The sequence below is a fragment of the Cynocephalus volans genome, chromosome 3 (assembly GCF_027409185.1).
Source record: "Cynocephalus volans isolate mCynVol1 chromosome 3, mCynVol1.pri, whole genome shotgun sequence".
Taxonomy (NCBI): domain Eukaryota; kingdom Metazoa; phylum Chordata; class Mammalia; order Dermoptera; family Cynocephalidae; genus Cynocephalus; species Cynocephalus volans.
The window spans coordinates 74,382,799-74,403,095 of NC_084462.1; the positions used below are offsets into that span (position 1 = coordinate 74,382,799).

Genomic DNA, 20,297 nt, shown 5'->3' on the forward strand with positions numbered 1-20,297 from the left:
AAAGACTCCTGATTGCCTGATTAAAGGAAGCAGATACACAATTAATTTCAATTTGAAGCCTAAAACCCCCTCCCACCTTTCAAAAGAATCGCACACCTATTCCAATTTACACACTGAACCAACATGGAATTTTCCACCAGGTTCTGTAGCCTTTGAAATGACCAGACCAGACTATTGATTTATTTCCAACTAACTCTCTCTTTGAACCCAGAAGGGTCAAGGTTAATTATATAATAAAACACACTGTGCCCAGCTGCCCCTCTGAGGGCTCAGGGAGCCCCCCGACCTTCCCATGCCGGTGAGTGGTGGATCGTATTTCTGATCCCTTCCCTGCATTCATTTCCTTCATCAGGGCCCATTAAGAAGAAGAAAAAAACCCGACCCCTCATTTCCTCCCTGAGAGATAAATTTTAATTTGCTGGAAACCAACAAAAGGGCTCTAAGCCATGTTTCCAGGCTACCCCCTTCCCTTTGGCTGGAAGATCTTGCTGGGAGCTCCTATTCTGCAGCTGGCTGGGAAATGGGGGAGGGAATGGGTGGAGAGTAGGAAAGGGGTGCAGACCCCCTGAGTCCACATCTTTGCTAGCCGAAGGGACAGTTAACCCACAGGTCATGGGCTTCTCGCACGTGCTCTTTCTCGGTCAGTGCTCAACAAATGGGCCCTGTGGTAATCCCCACTTTCCCTGATGAGCAAACAGGCTCCAAGTGGCACTCAAACTGGTTCCAGGTGTCACAGGTAGGAAGTGGAAGGGCCAGGATTGGAACCCAAGCTTTTTCTGCTTATAAAATAATGTTTTCTTCTCCTGCATTCTCTCACCCCAGAGAAACAACATTGTGAACATTCTTTTTCTTTCCATCCTTAAAAAAGAAAAAAATTCAAAACTATTATCTAATACATAGCCCATTATCTTATGTCCCCAGTTGTCCCATCAATGTCCTCCTCAGCTGTGTTTCCCTGATCCAAGATCCAACCAAGAGTCACTCACTCTCTCGGTCATCATGTCTCTTTCTCCTGTTCCAGAACAACACCAGCCTCTCTGGTTTCCCATGACATAGACATTTCTGAAGGGACAAGGCCAGTTGTCCTGCCAAGTGACCCACACTGTGGATCTGTCTCATGTTTCCTCCTAACTAGAGAGTCAGAGATTTTTGGCATAAACAGTTCAGAAGTGATGCTGTGTCCTTTTTAGAGCATCACATCTGGAGGCCCACAGTGCCAGCTTGCCCTGTTTTGGGGGACGAACCCAGGATTATCAGCTCAGAGGCCAGGGCTTGTTCTCACTTTCTGGAGGCTTCCCCAGCATGGAGGGAAAAAGGCAAGGAACGGGAACCAGCTCCTTTGGAGGAGCACAGTCTCTGTATTTGACCCCCACAAAAGGCGACCGAAGACCTTGGGAGGAAGTCTGACATGCATTTTCCCAGTCCTTTTCCCTGGAACATCCCTATGTTTGTGTCACGGCCCAACACCACGGCTCCGGCCTCCACGCGGCCTTCACAAGACTCTTGGGCAGAATCCCTCGTCCCTCCTCTCTGCTTCCACAGCCCCCTCCCTTCTGCCTCAGTCACCATGTCTCAGAGAGCACTGTGGAGCTCTCACCTCCCCTGTATGTCCACAGCCCAGCCCAACCCAGTGCCCCTCATAGAAGGTTCTCCCTAAACAGTTGTCAAATAAATCATAACCCAAATGAAACCAGTCTGCCTTGTGGTCAATCTCAGTCTTACACTGAAAGAAAAGACCGACATACGATAATGAATCCAGGGCTGGCCGGTTAGCTCCTACAGGAGAGCGTGGTGCTAGTAACGGGGTCCCTTCACTGGCCAGCTGCTGAAGAATCCAAAAACAAAATGAATCGAGAAGCTATTTGAGTCTTTGCTGCATAACCTGAAAGAGGCCCCAAAGGAGGAATTACATGGCTTGTCACACGCTGAGGAGTCCTAAGTATTCTCTTTGCCCTGCTGTCTCCCTGTCATCTCATGGCCCCTCTGTCACCTCCATGACGCTCTTCTTTCTCTCTCAACTCTGCCTATACTGGATTTTCTCTCACTCTTGCCCCTTCTCTCCTCCCTCTAGGTCAATTTGGTTCTTCTTCAAGGAGCTCTATGCCTATAAATATATATATTTATTAATTTAAGCCAAATGAGCAATACATGAAAACATTCTCATTAAAAAAGAGAGAGAGAGAGATAAAATGTTACCCAAGTCCTCTCTCAACCACCCCAAGCCCAGTCCCTTCCAGGGGTGACCATTGTTACCAGCTTAGGCCTTTTTCTATGCAATCACAGATTTCTATATGCACCCAAATCAAATATAGAGTATACTAAGTAATATCATTTATAATTTTAAATGTTCCTAGTTTCCAGTGCTGCAATTAACATCCTCGCACCTGTCCCCTTGTGCTCATCGGCACATGTTTCTGTAGCAGAGAAACGAGAGGATTCCTGGATCCTGGGGCATGTGCATTGTGAATCTAACCCAGCCCACAGAATGATCCAAATGGCTGTGCTTCCTCACCCCCCTGCCAGCAGTCTAGAGCGTTTTTGTCTTGCAAAGGCAGATTCCTTCTCTCGCAGCCCTGCCCTGTGGTTCAAAGACAGGATCCCAGGAGGTTTACCCATTGGTAAACCCTTAGTTCAACCCCAATATGCCTCATCCATCAGTTTTTGTCAATTTAGACATGATTTAATCTCCAGACAGTCTAGTTGTTTTCAGGTTGGAATTATCCTCCTCTGTTTTCCATCCTGGCCTCTTTTTCCAGATTCTCTGTGTCCTTCCTTCTCCTTGTCCCTGGTCCTTTTCCACTTCCCTGACCCCTTTTCCCCACCCACTACCTCTTCATGACTCTCCAAGTCTCCTCAGCCAGGCTGCGATGCCCCTGGAGCCAGGGCTGGGGTGAACATGCAGCCCCCACTCAGGTCTGCCACCCTATGCTCCAGCGCAAAGTGGGATGCAGGCATGGGGAGGCAGTGAGGGCTCCCCCAGGAATGTACCTGCCTGGCTATCACCTGTCACGGCGGCCTTTCACATTTTGTGCCCTGTGGATGTATTACCTATTCAGCAACATTAAATTTTTAAAAATTTTAAATCATAAAGCAACAAGTAATGGCACCATAATGAAATGGCCATGCAATGGAAATAAAACATATGCATAAAAATACTTAACATGAGAAAACTTTAAATAAAAAAAGAAAACATTGCTTTCACATTCCCAAAGCTCTCTTCACTGAGATCCTCTTTTTAAAAAAATTTTGTTTTAATTCAGACCAATAGAGTGGATCAGTGCCTGATTTTAATAATGTATAATAGTCTCCCTTATACAGTACAGACCAGGTGCCAGACACCTGTGTTATGAGGTGGATAATGTTATCAGCATGATGTCCATTTTACAGATAAGGTACAGATGAGACACAGAGAAGTTAAGTCATTTGCTCAAGATCACACAGTGAGGAAGTAGAAAAGCTGGGATCAGAATCAGGTGGTGTGGCACCAGGGCGTGGGTGATAACCACTGTACAGCACTGCCTTTCAGCTTCTTAGGCACATATGTTTTTCCAAAGCACTATATTATTCTGTTATTTTCACATCTCTCAGTGACTTTATGAGGGAAGGAAAGGCCCAACTTTTAGATGGGAAAACTGAGGCTCAAGAAGATATCACCGAGGGTCACAGCAAAACAGGGACAGCTTTCACTCACAGATTTCATCTCAAGAAGAAATGGGAGGGAAAAGAAATGTCATGTCCACAATTGAATGTTCTTACCAGACTCTAAGGTGTTGATCCACCAACCCCTTTTTAGTTAAGGTGGTAAAAGCAAGCTCCTCCAGCCATGGCCCTTCCCACTCGCCTCCGTTTATCAATCCCCTTCCCCACGCGCTGCCCCCTCCATGTCTTTTATGGTCTCACCTCCCTCCCTTTCCCTTTCCCTGCTCTCTTCTCTCTCTCACTCTTTGTCTGTATCCATTCATCTAACTCTCTGCCCTCTCACCTATCTGGCATCCTTTCATCCTTGCAAGAAACATTTCTTGAGTAGGGAGGTGCCAGGCTTGGGGGTAAAAGCTGGGATAAGATTTGTGTGTGTTAGGGTTCTCCCTGTGGACAGCCATACCAAGTCAGCGCCTATCATCTGCCCGCCGTCTGTCCATCTGTTCATCTCATGTCCACTCTCCCCTTCCCCCACTCCAGTCAGCGACAAGAGCCCCTTTGTTGACCGCCTCTGTCTCCAGTATCTGTGGCAGATATGAAGGATGATTAAGGTTCATGAAATATTAGCGAGTGGGAACCAGCAGTGGAGACCTGAAGGAGCTCATTTGCAGAAGAAGGCCTGCAGCTGGTGCCTGCTGCCTGCAACCGGTGCCTGCTGCCTGCAGCCCTGTGGGCTCGCCCCCTCCAGAGGGGCCAGCAGGACACCCCACACCAGCCTCATAGACAGACCCCAAGGAATGGGAGGCATGAATTAATATCATGGGGAATGAAAAAGGAAAAAGGGGACTTACATATAGATACAGCAAAGACCTAAGTGATAGAAAATATTATGAACAACTGTGTGCCAATAAATTTTAAAACTTCAGAAAATATACATATTCCAATATATATATACAACTGCCACAGGAAGAGCCCCAAGCTCCTGAGCTGGGGCAGTCGGGGGTGAGGGCTTCAGCCACACACCCCTGACACCTGCAGCCAGCCCAGCAATGGCCAAGCCATCACTGGAAGCCCCCTGATCTCTCCTGCAGGAATGAGGGGGGTGCCACAGGAACCCCTCTTCTTTCCTCCTCCTCCCACCTTTATTCCTTCCCCTTTCCCCTCTCCTCCTCTCCCTCAGCTGCTCCGCAACATCGTAGAATGTAAAAAAATAATAAACTTCAATATATATATTGAAGTTGTATATATATATATATGCAACTTAGACAAACTGACTTAAGAAGAAACAGAAAACCTGAATGTCGTATAACTAATAAGGACACAAATCACTACAAGTCACTAGGAAAGCATCTGGCCTAGATGGCTTCACTGGCAGACATTCAAGGAATAGATCATTCCAACCTCTCCAAAACCTTTCAGAGGTTAAAAGAGAGGAAATACTTCCCAGATCATGTTATAAGCCTCTATATCCTTGATAATAAAACAAGGCAAGGACAGTACGATAAGGTAATATTTTTATAGGCCAATCCCACTTGAGAACTTAAACATAAAACTCTAATCACAATATTAGCAAATTGAGTCCAGCAATGTTTAAAAATATATTATGATCACATTGGATTTATTCCAGAAATGCGAGATTGGCTCAACATTTGGAAATCAGTCAATGCCACTCTCCACATTAACAAACTAAAAGAGAAAAATTACATAATCATCTCAAAAAATGCATTAAAATAATCTTAGTAAACTGGAAATATAAGCAAATATCCTTTACCTGATAAAAGGTATCTTAAAAACCCTCCAAGAAACATCATATATAATAGAGAATTTAATAGAATTCCTTTTAAAATCAGGCATAAGAAAAATGTCCACTGTCATTTCTATTTGACATTATACAGTATTAACATTGTATCTGCTAACTGTTCAATAATATAAGAAAAAGTAATTATAAATATTAAAAAATAATAGGGGGAAAATCCCCAGATAATATAATTGTATAGATAGTAAGCTCAAAATAATCTACACACAAATTATTAGAATTAGTGAAAGAGTCTAGTAAGGTCATCAGATATAAGATTCTATGCAAAAATCAATTGCATTTCCATACAGCAGCAATGTACAGTTAGGAAATGCAATTTAAAAATTAACAAAAGGTTTGAGATTTTTAGTAGAAAATTATAACATTTTATTGAAAGATAGTAAGATCTAAATATATGAAGAGACAAACATGTCCATAAGTAAGATAAAGATTAAATTTTTTCTAATTCATCTATAGATTTAATTCAGATGTGATAGGGACTTCCAGGAAAATTGACAAAGCAATTGTAGTGGATTGAATTATGTTCCTTCAAAACTCCCTGAAGCTTGAATTGTGTTCCCATATTTTATGTAATATAAACAGCCCCCACTGTAACTGTTAAGAGGGTGGGAAATCCTATTATGGTAATTGAAAGGTGGAGCCTTAAAGAGGTGATTGGACTCTAGGATTGTGCAGTAGTGAATGGATTGAAAATGGTGGCCAAGGGCATGGTTCTGAGGGCTTTAAAAGAAGAGAAGAGTCTTTCTCTCCCTCTGCTCTCTCTGCTTCCACCACCTTACAACATGAGACCCCCGGGTCACTGCTGACACCACCAGAAGGACTTTGAACTTTCCAGCCTCAGAAACTGCAAGCAATAAATGTTGTTTTTCTTTATAAAATACCCAGTTCCGTGTATTTTGTTATAAATAACACAAACTTGGGGAGAACAAAGAATAGCCAAGTTACTCCTGAAAAGGAAACCGTAGAGAGATGAAGCCTACCAGATTTCAAGTCTTCTTATAAATCCATAGTAATTAAGATGTGTGTTATTAGCTCAGGGACAGATAAATAGACCCATGGAACAGAATAGATAGCCCAGAAACATTTGCCTGCATATAAGGAAAGCTGACATGTCAGAGTTGTCATCGCAGATCCCTGGAGAAAGGAGACACCAGCCACTACACAGGGCGGGACAAAACCACTGTAAGATACCCTTTCATAACTACCAGGTGAATAAAAACTAACTTCTGAGCATAGGGGCCAGTAAGGATGAGAAGAAATGGGTATATGCACAGGCCACTTGATGGCAGTGTAAATGGGCGCACACACACACTTTGGGGAAAAATTATTATACCTACCCGCCTTAAGACCCAGCGAGTCCATTCCACACTTCAGGGAAAGAAAGTCTTGCACAGGTTCGCTAGGAGTTCCGACAGCCAAAATCTGGGGGGGAAACCAAACCTCCATGAAGGGAGAATGTGGTCTGCCCATAAATTGTAATACAGGGCTGCGCCGCTGTCTAGCACTTAGTCATTAGCCACGTGCGCTGACTGAGCGCCTGAGACGCGGCTAGTCCTGACTGCAGTGCGCTAAGTGTGAAATACACACTGGGCTTAGAAGATTTATTACGGTAAAAATAAATAAATAAATAAAGTAACATTTAATTAATTATCTTTTATATTGGTTACATACTGAAGTAATACTTTGCTGCATCAATCAAACATACTGAAACCAACTTCACTTTAAAAAGCAACTTCTCCCCAGTTTTTGGGAGATAATCTAAACAAAGCAGAAATGTTACCGTGAATGAAAAAATCACCCATGTATAAACTATCCTGCTAGCTACCGTACACTCACTAAATAATCTATCTTTAAACACCTTAAAACAGCCTCGCCGAAACAAGGCCTCAAAAAATTGGTTTAAGACTCAGAGTTGTTCCTCTCCACGGAAATCTTTAGTAAAAGGCGAAAGATTTATGCGATCTGAAGAGAAACCAGAGTATGCCGTCTTGCCTCCATAACTCGCTCCTCAGAGTATACAAACTCCTATAACTGATGGTGGCCGGTGAACGTGAAGATTCTGCAACTAGAGAAAAATTCCCAGCTTATTTTGTAAGTAAGAGTCTACTTTTCACAAAATACGTATGCGGGAAAAATTTTAATTTACCGTTTTGGACCTGTTCTGTGCGCAGAGCACTGTGGGTATGCAAATAAGTCCATTGGCACAGTGGCTCTTCCTCACCGTTAGGGGGCAAAGCGGGGGATTGGCTCGTTGAGATCTAAATCCCGTCCTGCTCAGACTTGGGTTTTGCTTTTTTATTTGTACGAATGAGTCTGCTTTCTTTTAAAGAAAGACTGCTATTCAATTGAAAAAGAAAATATATTCTGCACTTTTGCCTGCCATATGAGAATTCCTGGCAATGTCCTGTTGGAGCCTGGGCGCTCAGTTCCAGGTTTCCTGCCTCCAGGACGCTTCCCTTAGGACGAGGTCTTGCTTCTCCCATTTCAGATCCCTATCCTACGCCTTTAACGTGCGCTGTCCTCTCCCCCGCGGCGCTCAGCTGCAGGCCCCGACCAGCCTGCACGGACTCCTTGCTAACGAATGTGCTAACGGGGCAGCCGTGTGAAAGGAAACCAGCTCTTTCTTTTTCCCAGTTGCTGGTGTAAACATTCCGCTGTCCAACTTTCACATCTTCTCTGAACTTACACTTTTTTTTACACTTTGCTGGTTCCTTTGCTAGCAAGCAAATCATATGTGACATGTAGGTGATTTAAATTTGTCTAATACATTTTTAAAACGAATTAATTAGATATAATTCAAAAGTCACGCAATTTATCCATTTCAAGTGTACAATTCAGTGGGTTTTAGTGTATTCACAGAGTTGTGCAATCATCATCACAATCTTCCTTCGTTTTGTTTTTATTTACTTATTTTTTTTTTCTTTTTACTTTTTAACCACAATCTTATTTCAGAATACGTTCGGCACTCCAAAGAAGAAACTCTGTACCCATTAGTGGTTACATCCGGTCCCCCCATTCCCCAGCCTTTGGCAACCACTAATCTGCTTTCCGTCTCTAATGCGCCTATTCTGGACATTTCACGTAAAGGGAAAATACAACATTCGGTGTTTTGTACTGGCTTCTTTCACTTGGCGTGCTTGCAAGGTTCATCCAGGCATACGTGCTTTTTGTTTTGTTTTGTGGCAGCTGCTGGTATGGAGATTGGAACCCTTGACCTTGGTGTTGTAACACCGCGCTCTAACCACCTGAGCTCACCTGTCAGCCAGGCGTACATGCTTTGATATTCATCTATATGCTTGTTATGTTTCACAATGTAATGGGAAGTTAAAGAGAAGCATGGAGATGAAAAGTTCCCACTATGTCACGATAGCTACACCTCACCGAGATGAGCGAGTTGGCTACGGGCTAAGGGTTCAGGAAAGGCGTGGGTCTCTGCACACTTTGAGCTCTCTCCCCACTGGAATTTGGGAGGGAGTGTTTCCCTGCTCCTGGATTTTAGGGGACTTCATCTCCTGTCCTTTGCTCTGCTTCACTCTGGAAAGGTCCCAGGCAGTTTTCACTGGTTAGAAAACCGCAGGAAAGTTAATTTTTGTTTTTAGCCATTGCAGATCCATAGAAAGTCAAGTCGTTTCCAGGACTTCTGAATCCAAAGCGAGGACTCACCCCTGATTGTAAATGTGGGGTTTGAGGGGCTGGTACAGTTTCATTGTTTATGGTGTGGACTGTACTTCCATTTCTGGCAACAATTCATGCTAATGTTTAATACAAGAAATAAGCTAGAGGGTCTGGTGGGTTAGTTCAGTTGGTTGGAGCGTGGTGCTGAGAACACCAAAGTACAGGGGTTCGGTCCCTGAACCAGCCAGCCTCCCAAAAAAGAAACAAAACAAAAATAACCGAGAAACCGAAAAATACAAAACATAAGAATTTTTGTTGACATTTTTGATTGAAATTGCTTTGAATTTATAGTAAAATTGGGAAGAATTTCTCATCTTTATGGTTCTGAGTCTAGCAGTCTATGACCTTGAAATATCTTTCTATTCATATTTTTTATTTACTTACATGGTTCTATAAAGCTATATAATTGACTGCATACTGGATTCTTTTTATATTTGTACCTAATATCCTAGGAGTAATGTCTATTATAAGTGATAGATTTTTAATTGATTGTTATAATTTCAATAATTTATTATTTGTCTGAAAATACCATTTATTTTTGTGTTATCAGTCCTGTATCCAACAACCTTGCTGAACTCTAATTTTAATTCTAAAGGATTATCTAAATCAGCAATATCTGATGGAAATATAATAAGCTACACATGTGATTTTATATCTCCTAGTAGTCACATTAATAAAATAAAAATAAACAGGTCAAATTAATTATATTTTATTTATTTAAGTGATATATTTTGTTTAACCCAATATATCAAAAATGTTATTTCATTATAATTCATATGAAATTACTAATGAGATATTTTACATTTTTTTCCATTAAAAAATCCTCAAATTCCAGCATGTATTTCACATCTACAGTACATGTCAATTCAGACTGGCCACATTTCAAGTGCTCAATAGTTACATGTGACCAGTGGCCACCTTATTGGACGGTATAGTTTGCTGACCTAAAAATGGAACTGAGATCAGATACATATAGCAAGGATTTATTAAACCAATATGACGATTGCAACCGGAGAGACACACAGTCAGGTTGCCATGAGAAAAGTGTTCCGAAGAGGGCCAGGAGAGCTTGGCATTTTATAATCACAAGAAGGAGGAGAAATCAAAGGAAAGAGGGAGAAGGACAGCCCTCTTAATCACTTTATCAATTTTTCTATTGGTTGTACATGACGTGTAGATTTTGGGATTGTTATTAGGTTACATTGTACATGCAAGGTTCTAGGATAAGGTTTACAAAAAGCATCTTGGGTTAATTTATGGCTCTCTGGTGCCATTATGGCTGCTTTTACGTAAAATGGTCTTATGATAACATTTTTCAGACTAGGTGGACATGATTACTGCCTTATCCTAGACCTCCGAAGGCACTATAATTTAGCTGACCTGGTCAGAGCAGATTCTTTGGTTATCAAGTTCTACATCCTTTTGGATCTTCTATGAAGATCATCATATGGCATGAGTGTAACAATAATTTTGTTTTTCTTTTTCCGATCCTTGAATTTCTCCCGCTTTTCTTGTTTTATTTTTCAGGCAAGGACCTGAAGTGCAAAACTGAACGGAAGTGGTGATACTGTCGCTTCTGCCTTCTTCTGGACTCTAATGGGAAAATTTACACCAGTTTCTGTTATATTTGATGTTTGCTCAACTTTTTTAATTGATATTCTTCATTAAATTAAGCTGACTCCCTTCTATTTCTAGCATAAGAATATTTAAATATATAAATATGTATGTATAAAAATGTACAAAATGAATGGCTGTTTGAGTTTATCAAATACATTTTCTGTATTCATGGAATTATCAAGTGGTTTTGTTCTAATCTCTTATATAATGATGATCTACATTGAGAGGTAATGTTAAATCATTCTTGCCTGTTCTTGTACTTTGTTCTATTTGTTGTGGCTGGATCCCAGGCCACAGCTACACAAGAGGCGGGTCCGCATGTAGAAACATTATCCAACCCTTTCAAATTTTGCAGTGGAGAGAGACTCTCCCTGGAGGAAAGGTAGACCTGGCCTCTGAGTCTCAGCTCTTGCTTTACCTCGTTTGTGGGACGCCTTGCTCATTTCTGCTGCAGCCTCTGTTCTGGCCACAAGGAAGTGCTGCTTCCCTTTAGTGCTCAGTCTAGCCACAAGGCCCACCTGTGAAGGTCATGGAGTCAAATGCCTGTTCCCATGACCTAAAAGAACTTTGAACATTTGTGTTTCTCTTGCACATTTTAAAGATCATATATACAGTTTCTTGTGATAACTTATAATATCATAACTTTAAATATATGCAAAGGATGAATACTCCGTGCACTGTAAATGTTGATGTTCCAAACTGTTACATCACTTTAAAAATGTAATCAATGGAAGCTAAATACCTAAGAGATTTGATTGATATCCATCATCATTATTATTTAAAAACTTAAAATTTTGGGTTGGCAGGTTAGTTCAGTTGGTTAGAGCGCAACCTTGTAACACCAAGGTCATGAGTTCTGATCTCAGTACAGGCTAGCCACACACACACACACACACACACACACACACACACACACACCCACACACACACAAATTAAACTTCATTACATCATTATTTTTTCTTCTTGAGCTTATTTTTTTGTTTCCATTTCCCCAAGAATTTGATACAAATAGAGTATACCTTTATTCCTAAGAGTATTTTTTTTTTTTTTTTTTGTCTTTTTTGTGACTGGCTGCACCGCCCTCAGCCGGTGAGCGCACCAGCCATCCCTATATAGGATCCTAACCCGTGGCGGGAGCGCTGCTGCGCTCCCAGCGCCGCACTCTCCCGAGTGCGCCACGAGGTCGGCCCCTAAGAGTATTTTATTAATCATGTATCTAATCATATTTTTCTATGACATAAGAAGTACATTAATTGAATTAAAATTTTTTTCTGTATCCTTTGATGCTAAAATACTATTCATTATTTTTCTCCCAGATTGACTTATCATTACAATTATTAATAGTCCACACTTGGTCAATACTATATATTACAAATTTTGGTAATTATTAATCATAAAAGTATAATTTATTGATATTTCATCTCTTAGTTAGATGGATGCACATTACTTATTGCTAGAGTGGACACAGTTTAGTTCCAGCATATTCTTTCTTTTTTTTTTTTGTATGGCTGTAACATATGAAAGCTTATTCCCATAAATGAGTAGAGTTTCAATAATGTCACTCACTGCCATATAATGAACTATTACACGACAACTAGATGAAGTCCTTAAATTCTGTTGAAAGAAAAGACTTGGAAGCCTTCTAATTTACAAAAGAATTTGTTACCCAGTCTCCTTCATTTTCTCAAAATAGGTGCAAATATTTTTAATTGACATTTTGTGGGGAGTCCTGAAGGTTTTCATAGCCTCTAGCATTGTACCTGAGAAGGTTTAGGGCAGGTGACAGGAAAGTCTTTATTTTGTGAAGTTGGAGAAGGGCAATCTCCAAAAGGGAGGTAAAAAAGGAGTTCACAGATCTTCCAAAGTCAAACGCTCCCCCTGGCCACCTCTCCTTTGTGCCCAGGGACCAGCCCAGCTTCACTGTAGAAGTGAGGTGGTTCAGTGGTTCCTGTCTTGGGGTAGATGTTAGAAGCTTCTTGGCCTAGGGTAGCGATAATGGGAGTGATGTTCTGCGCTGTACAAAATGGCGGCTACCATCCACATGTGACTACTGTACACTTGAAATGGGACTAGTGCATCTGAGTAACTGAATTTTTAATTCTATTTAATTTCAATTAATTCAATTTAAATAGCCAACATGGCTAGTGGCTGCCATATAGACAGTGCAGATGCAGGGATTCAGCAATGTCCAGGACTTTGGTTTTCCCCTTGAGAAAAGGACTAGATTCTTGGATTTTCTCTCACAGGGAGGGGGGTGGCAGTCTAGTCTCTTCTCTTCTGCAATTAGAGCCGAAGGGTAGCAGAATATGCCACCCCAAAAGATGCCACTTTGGCATAAGGATTATTTTGAACTAAAGGCACTTGAAAAACAACAGGTGCGAGAAGGGCACTCTCACTTCCTCTTTTCCTCCTGAAAGCTGGAGATAAAATTCCCATGTGAAAGATTCCATCCCCATACCAGGAGGGAAGAAACACTGTTATCACCAAAGATGGGGAGCCGAGGCCAAAGCCAAGAAATCTGTACGAACGGCCCTATTAAAATAACTCTTATCTTCCTTTAATCTCCCCATACATTTTACTTTTCCACAGTGCTATTCTTTGTTCAACGTACTATATAAGCACTTGGGCCTATCAACTTTTGGGGTCTTCATTTTCCTATGGGAGTTCCTGTGTACATGTAAAAAAAATTTTTTTTTTTTTTTTTGGCCAGTATGGGAATCCGAACCCTTGACCTTGGTGTTACAACACTGCATTCTAACCAATTAAGCTAACCAGCCACCTCTAAAAATCTGTTCATCTGTTTGGTGCCAATATAATTGTCAGGCCCAACCAGAGACCCTAAGAGGGTAGAAGTCAAGTTTTGCGTCCTCTAAGTCAAATCATCCCTTGTTCCTACCTCCACCCTCTTTATCCCGTCCCCCCACATCCCTACCACCTTGCCATGAACAGGATTTGAATCATTAGAAAATACCACTGCAGTGGAGAGCTGGCGCTCCCACCCTCAGGGATCCCAGGAAGTGTCCTGCAGCCACCTCACCACCTGAGCCTGGGGGTCCGCTACCTGCCGCCCCTGGAGCCTCAGGTGGACAAGTTCGTGTTAGCAGAGACTGGCAGCTGCTGAGCCAGGGCGTGTCTCCAGGAGGCCTAAGGGCTGCCCGGGTCCCCATCTCTCCACAATGAGCTGCCCAGGCTGGTCAGTGACCAGCCAGTGACATCATATCAGTTCCCTACCCTTGACCCTGGGGAGGGCCCAGTCCAACTGCTCAAGCCCCAGGCTCCCAGCACCACCTTCAGGCTATGAGAACACCACTCAAAGTTTCCACCCGTCCTGAGGAGGGGAATTCCAATTCCCAGCTCCCCTTATTACCAAAGCTGCACCCAGTCCCTCCACTCTTTTGTGTCCAAGTTTTCTGACCCCTGAAGTAGAAATGATGCAACTGCCCCCTGGGGTTGCTGAGGGCCAGTGGGGTGTGAATCGGGCACAGAGCACTTAGAAGGCAGTGAGTAGCTAGTGACTGGGATTGTTGTTTGTAGCAAATACAGTGCAGGTCAATGTCACTAAGCTCTCTGGTGTACCAGCTTTATTTGTGCCACCCTTCCCAGTCAAGGTGGTACAGTGGTGAGAGAACAGACTCCAGCCAGGTGGCCTGGTTTCTAACCACTGCCCTGCCACATATTGGCTATGGAACTGCACGAGGTAATGAACTTCTCTGTGCCTCCGTTTCCCCATCTGTAAGATGGGGTTGATGACTGCCACCACAAGGGGTGGTTATAAGGTTTTAACAAGATAAGGGCCGGCCTGTGGCTCACTTGGGAGAGCGTGGGGCTGACAACACTAAGTCAAAGTTTAAGATCCCCTTACCGGTCATCTTTTTACGAAAAAAAAAAGAAAGAAAAAAATAATAATAAATAAGGGTTTAACAAGTTAATATGTGCACAATGCTGAGAAAGTCACCTGGCATATACGAATAGACATTCAATATTTAGAGAATGAATGAATATACGAATGAATGAATATAACCCTTGAGTGGGTTCCAGTGCTTCTGTCCTGCAGGTTGGAAAGTGTAAGCCAGAGACCTCAGTGACTTGCCCCAGGACTCATGACCAGTTCAAGCAGACTTGGGGTCCCGTGCCTCCCAGGTGTTCACACAACCCCACCCCTGTTGACAAGGCCCAAGCCTGTCTTGTTCCCCCAGCCACCTCTAGGGCACCCAGGAATGTTCCTGGGTACTGGCCAAGTGGACATCTCCAGGAGAGTGAGGATCCACGGGCAACAGTACTAGTGAAGGACACGGACTACGGTGCAACCTCCCTGTCCCTTTTACTCCAGACCTGTGTCTGTGAGAAGCACAGCCTTAGGCCAGGGCTGGGACAATCAGGGACCAGGAGACCCCATCAAGTCTGGGGCAAACGGCTTTGGGACCTGGCAGGCATACCCTTGTGCCTAGAGCCAAGCGTCCTGCTTGTGAGTGAGCTAGCCAGGCCACCCATTGACGAGCCAGAGCTCAGGCCTGTGGAGCCTGAATTCATGTTAAAAGTCCTGTAGGCTACTTAGTGGTCTGCCTCGGATGAGCCCCAGGTCTGGTTCATTCAGTTGAGGTTTGGACGAGCTGGGCCTCAAGTCCCAGTCTGCCAGTCCCAACAGGCACAGGGGACGGGCATCCCCAGGCACAGCGGTATGTGTGTCATGTGGCAAAGCCATAGATTCTGATGGTCCTCACATGGGTCAGACCCTGGCCTTGCCCATGCTGGCTCCACACTGTAGATGACACTGGCCCAGTCCCTGGGGTGCTCACAGGTGTGTTAGAGAGAACAAAGGGGACCCTGCCAGACCTCAGTCTCTAACCCTCTGCTCCCACTTGACAGATCAGCCTGTTTCTACTGAAGTTTCCTCGTGTGATCTGGGGAGACCATGTCCAAGCCTCCCCACACCCCCACCGCCTGCTGCGTTTGCTTCAGGGCCCCCAAGGCAGCGGGTCTGCACCCTGTTCATCATCGGCTTCAAGTTCACATTTCATATCCGTCATGATCTATTGGCACATTGTGGGAGAGCCTGAGGACCAGGGTCAATTCTGTAACCTGCCTGCAGACATCCCCTGTCCCCCCTTGGTACCAACTGCCATCACCTTCCTGGAGACTTTGGAGGGACCAACCACAACCTCCTGTCCATGTTGTCGGTGAAGTTGACTGCCAGGACCCACCCAGAGTCCCGGGTGGTGGTCCTGATGAAGGGGCTGCCCAGCAGTATAGCCTCCCTGCTCTGGCACCTGTGCACCTCACTTTTGAGGTTTTTCCCCAATGTCCAGATGCTCCTGCTGGACCTGGGGGAACTGTTCTGAGACACACCCCTGGCAGTCATGTGGCAGCCATGGGAGCCCTACCTGATGCCTGCTCTCTAAGGCCTCCAGGATCACACTCATGTGGAAGTTCAGGGGCATCTACCTGGACACAGAGTTCATCGCCCTCAGGAAACTGAGAAACCTGACCAATGTGCTGGGCACCCAGTCCCACTATGCCCTCAGTGACGCCTTCTCGGCCTTCAAGCGTCTGCACCAGTTCACGGCTCTGCTCATGGCTCTGTGCGTGGGCAACTCCGCGGCCCACTAGAACGGTTGCATTTGGGGCCACCAGGGCCCACAGCTGCTCACCAGTTCTTCAAGAAGTGGCGCCCCATCCGCAGCCTGGCGAGAGCCGTGCCTGCCACACACTGTCCCAAGAGGCCGCCTACCCCATCCCCTGTGGGAACTGCAAGAAGTACATCAAGGACATCAGCCCCCAGGAGCTGCCCCCGTTGCTCAACGCCATCAACGCCATCCACGTGTGGAACGAGAAGAGCCAGGGCGTGCGCTTCAAGGCCACGTCCAAGGCGCCACTGGCCCAGCTCCGTGCCCGCCACTGCCCAGTGACACATGTGGCCATGAAGATGTACTTGTGACAAGTATACATGCCCCCAAAGATGTATACAAGAATGTTCATAGCAGCAATGTTCTGAATAGCAAACAAATGGAGACTGGAGTATAGCGCCATTCGAATAAGCAAAAGAGTGCTACAAAGCCACACATGGTAGAATCTTATAAACTGAAATAAAAATTGTCCATCGGACTGGCTAGTTACTCACTTGGTTAGAACACGGTGCTGGTAGCACCGAGGTCAAGGGTACCGATTCCCATACTGGCCAGTTGCCAAAACAAAAACAAATCGTCCAAATCGAAGCTGAGACATAACTTTTTTTGTATGATGTGCTTCACAACCTACTAATGGGAAAAAGAATGCTTAATCAATTATATGATAAAACTTAATAGGATTGAGACTTGTTCTGGCAAATGGTACATTCACCTGTACAGTCATGTGATTCATCCAGACGATCATTTAGCTAAAATCATTTTTAGTTAAGATGATTTGTTAGTGACTTTCTACTGTTCATTTACTTTTGCATGTAGCCAACACTAATTATGTAACTAGTATTTTTTCCCATAAAATGACCGAACTAAGAAGTGAATTATTGAATTGGTTTCCTAGAGGTCTTTTTCCTAGCAGTAATTTTTTTTTTTTTTTTTTTTTTTTTTTTGGCAGCTGGCCAGTACCGGGATCCAAACCTGTGACTTTGGTGTTGTAAGGCTGTGCTCTACCAAAGACCTTGGAGTAAATTGAAATAAAACGTAGACATATTCATTACTAAGTTGCTTGACAAGTTATTTTAATCAAAATATAATGCTGAGTGAAAAAAGCAGGACACAAAATAACATAGAATATGACTGCAACTTTGCAAATGAGCAATATTAAACTCTTTGGTTTAGGAATGCAACATAATTTTTAAAAGGAAAAGCAAGAAAATGATTCTGACGGAAAGTCAGGTCAGTGTTTTGCTCTAAGGGATAGAGAAAGGATTAAAACGAGGAAGGGGCAGGGGTGAGTGTGTTGACAATGTCCTGGAGTCCGGTTACTCACAAGCCGTTTGGTAAATACACTACACAGAACACTTTAGGTGAAGAAAAGTTAAAAACTTTCTCCAAAATAAGTACCATAAAAAGCTAAAGATTTATGCTAAGCAAAGAAACTAGAACACAGCAGTGACTCCAACAAATAATGGCTCCTAGAAAGGAAAGAGCTGATAAGAAAGGGCATTAAGTCTCTTGTTTAAATAATATTAGCGGGGCCGGGCCATGGCTCACTCGGGTGAGTGCGGTGCTGATAACACTAAGGCCACGGGTTCGGATCCCATATAGGGATGGCCGGTTAGCTCACTGGGTGAGCGTGGTGCTGACAATACCAAGTCAAGGGTTAAGATCCCCTTACCGGTCATCTTTTTAAAAAATAATAATAATAAAAATAAATAAATAAATAAATAATATTAGCACTATCAAAAGCAAGGACTAAAGTATGAGGGTAAATAATGTAAAACATCTCAATAATTATATTTATTACATATACACATGATAACATTTTGAATTATTGGATTAAATAAAATACATTAGTGAAATCAACTTCACTTGTTTCTCTTTGTTTAATGTGGTTTCTGAAAAGTTAAAAATTCCACCTGTGCCTTCAATTATATTTCTACTCGACAGTGCTGCAATGAAAATGAACCAAATACAACCATAGGCAGTAAAATGTGTGAATCTTCAACAGCCAAAGACCCAAAGGGAATGCCTACTGTATTTACATAAAGCCAAAAGCAGGAAAAAGCAAACCGCACCGTTTTTAGAGGTGAATGAAAACAGAAGGAAACCATCACCATAAAAGACAAATACCAACTACCAAGGCAAGTAAAAATAGGTTAGCAAGTCAGAAGGTGGCAAAGTTATGATAACCAGCTGTACAATCTTGGCAGAGTATCTCAGGAGACATCATCAGTGAGTAGTGTGACAACCGACAGATACTATAATTGATAGCTTAAGTCATAATAGACAACCATGCAACACTTTGCAATAACTCTTCTGTTCAAACAACATAGGTAGCCTTGTCGAATCAAGGCCTCAAAAAATTAGGTTAAGACTCAGAATTGTTCCTCTCCACGGAAATCTTTAGTAAAAGGCGAAAGATTTATACGATCTGAAGAGAAACGAGAGCATGAGCTTATGGACCTGTAACTCATTTGTCAGATATCTGTAACTCTAGTACATTGATGGTAATTATTTATCTTAAGAGATACTGCCTGTAGAAATTTCTCCAGGGAATTTTGGAAATAGTAGTCTCATGTTTAGGAAAATCGATTAAGAAATAAATTTGTCTTTATGTGAAAACCATTGTACTATTTGCAGTGTATCATGGATATGCAAATATACTTGAATAATTGCCTTTTAGAATCCGGAAATAGCTTAGTGCTCAGGGGCAAAGCACAGGCTTTGCTGCCTTGGATTTAAACTCCGTTTTGGTCACCCAGAGAGATTCTGAACTTATTCGGGGCTAGCAGGTTAGCTGAGTTGGTTAGAGTGTGGTGCAGATTTCATCCATTAGTACGTTGAGACTTTGAGTATGATTTCTTTTAAATAAAGGATGAGTATGATTTCTTTTAAATAAAGGAATTTTCTAATAGTTGGAGCCATGAGGATTGGTAAAGAGCAGAGAAATGGTTAATACAAATTTCCGGATAGTGGCTACCGCATGGTGGGGGAGGGGGTGATGTGGGAAGAGCTCACAGGGGCTTCAGAGGTGTTGGCAATATCCTTTTCCTTAAATGCGAGAGAGGCATCACGGTTTTATTTTAGTACTTTTCTTTGAACTATGCATATAGGATATATGGTGTCTGTCAGACATACTTAAATTTAAAATTTTAAAGATATTTTTTAAAAGACTGGTGGGATGAGAAGCCTCTACTATAAAAATAAGGGGATGGGCGGTTCTCTGAACACCCCTGCACCCTCTCGCCTTTGCTAAGTTTGGGTCTTTGGAGAGTGTTTCTTTGCTCCTGGGTTTTAGTGGAAATCCACCTTCTGGTCTTTGCTCTGCTTCACCTGGGGAGAGGTCACTAAGGAGGGAATGAGAGTAAGAAAAGGGAAAGTTAGGGCTGGTCCATTCCTTAGAGTGCGTGCGGTGTTATGAACACCAAGGTCAAGGGTTTAGCGTTGGAGTTTCAGCTATTCTAGACTCCAGAGAGTCATGGAACCTCAAAGACTTGTGGATCCAAAGTGTAGTCCCTCCAGTGTGTGGGCACACTTCCATTTCCATACAGCTGGGGTTACGAATGATATTTAATGAAAAACATACTTAACCTCAATAAGAAAACCTTTGGGGGATTTGATTCAATTTTTAAAAATATTTAAATCATATGTTTATGAACATGCTCCCCTTTATTGAGGTCTACTTTTATGACTTTCAATATAGTTTTAAACTTTTATCATAAAGATTTTTTGTTAGAGTTACTTTACTCCTAATATATTGTAGTTTTTGTGACTAGTACAGATTTTTAAAAATCATAATTTATAATTGCTGGCGTATAGTAATGCAGTTGAGTTTTCTTTATCACTCTTGAATTCAAGCAAGTTTTTTCTGGGCGGGTGACTAATCTGAACCTGTGACCTTGGTGTTCTGAATCGGTGCTCTAACCAA

The 20,297-nt window shown here is 42.8% G+C and overlaps 1 protein-coding gene, 2 non-coding genes and 1 pseudogene across 3 annotated transcripts in view; 2 read left to right on the forward strand and 2 right to left on the reverse strand.

The window, feature by feature from the left end:
* IGDCC3 (immunoglobulin superfamily DCC subclass member 3) overlaps positions 1–13,869 on the forward strand; it is a 59,878-nt gene extending 46,009 nt beyond the window's left edge. The window contains exon 16 of the mRNA XM_063090039.1: positions 13,754–13,869. Coding sequence (XP_062946109.1) covers positions 13,754–13,869 — 116 coding nt within the window. The remainder of the gene's footprint in view (positions 1–13,753) is intronic.
* LOC134374146 (U5 spliceosomal RNA) lies at positions 7,322–7,437 on the reverse strand. Its single transcript, XR_010023022.1, has one exon. It is a non-coding gene; the product is annotated as a U5 spliceosomal RNA (small nuclear RNA).
* A 561-nt stretch (positions 13,870–14,430) lies between the features above and the next one.
* On the forward strand, positions 14,431–16,683 carry LOC134372578 (lactosylceramide 4-alpha-galactosyltransferase-like; annotated as a pseudogene).
* A 2,021-nt stretch (positions 16,684–18,704) lies between these two features.
* On the reverse strand, positions 18,705–18,820 carry LOC134374148 (U5 spliceosomal RNA). Its single transcript, XR_010023024.1, has one exon. It is a non-coding gene; the product is annotated as a U5 spliceosomal RNA (small nuclear RNA).
* Between the last annotated feature and the right edge of the window lie 1,477 nt (positions 18,821–20,297).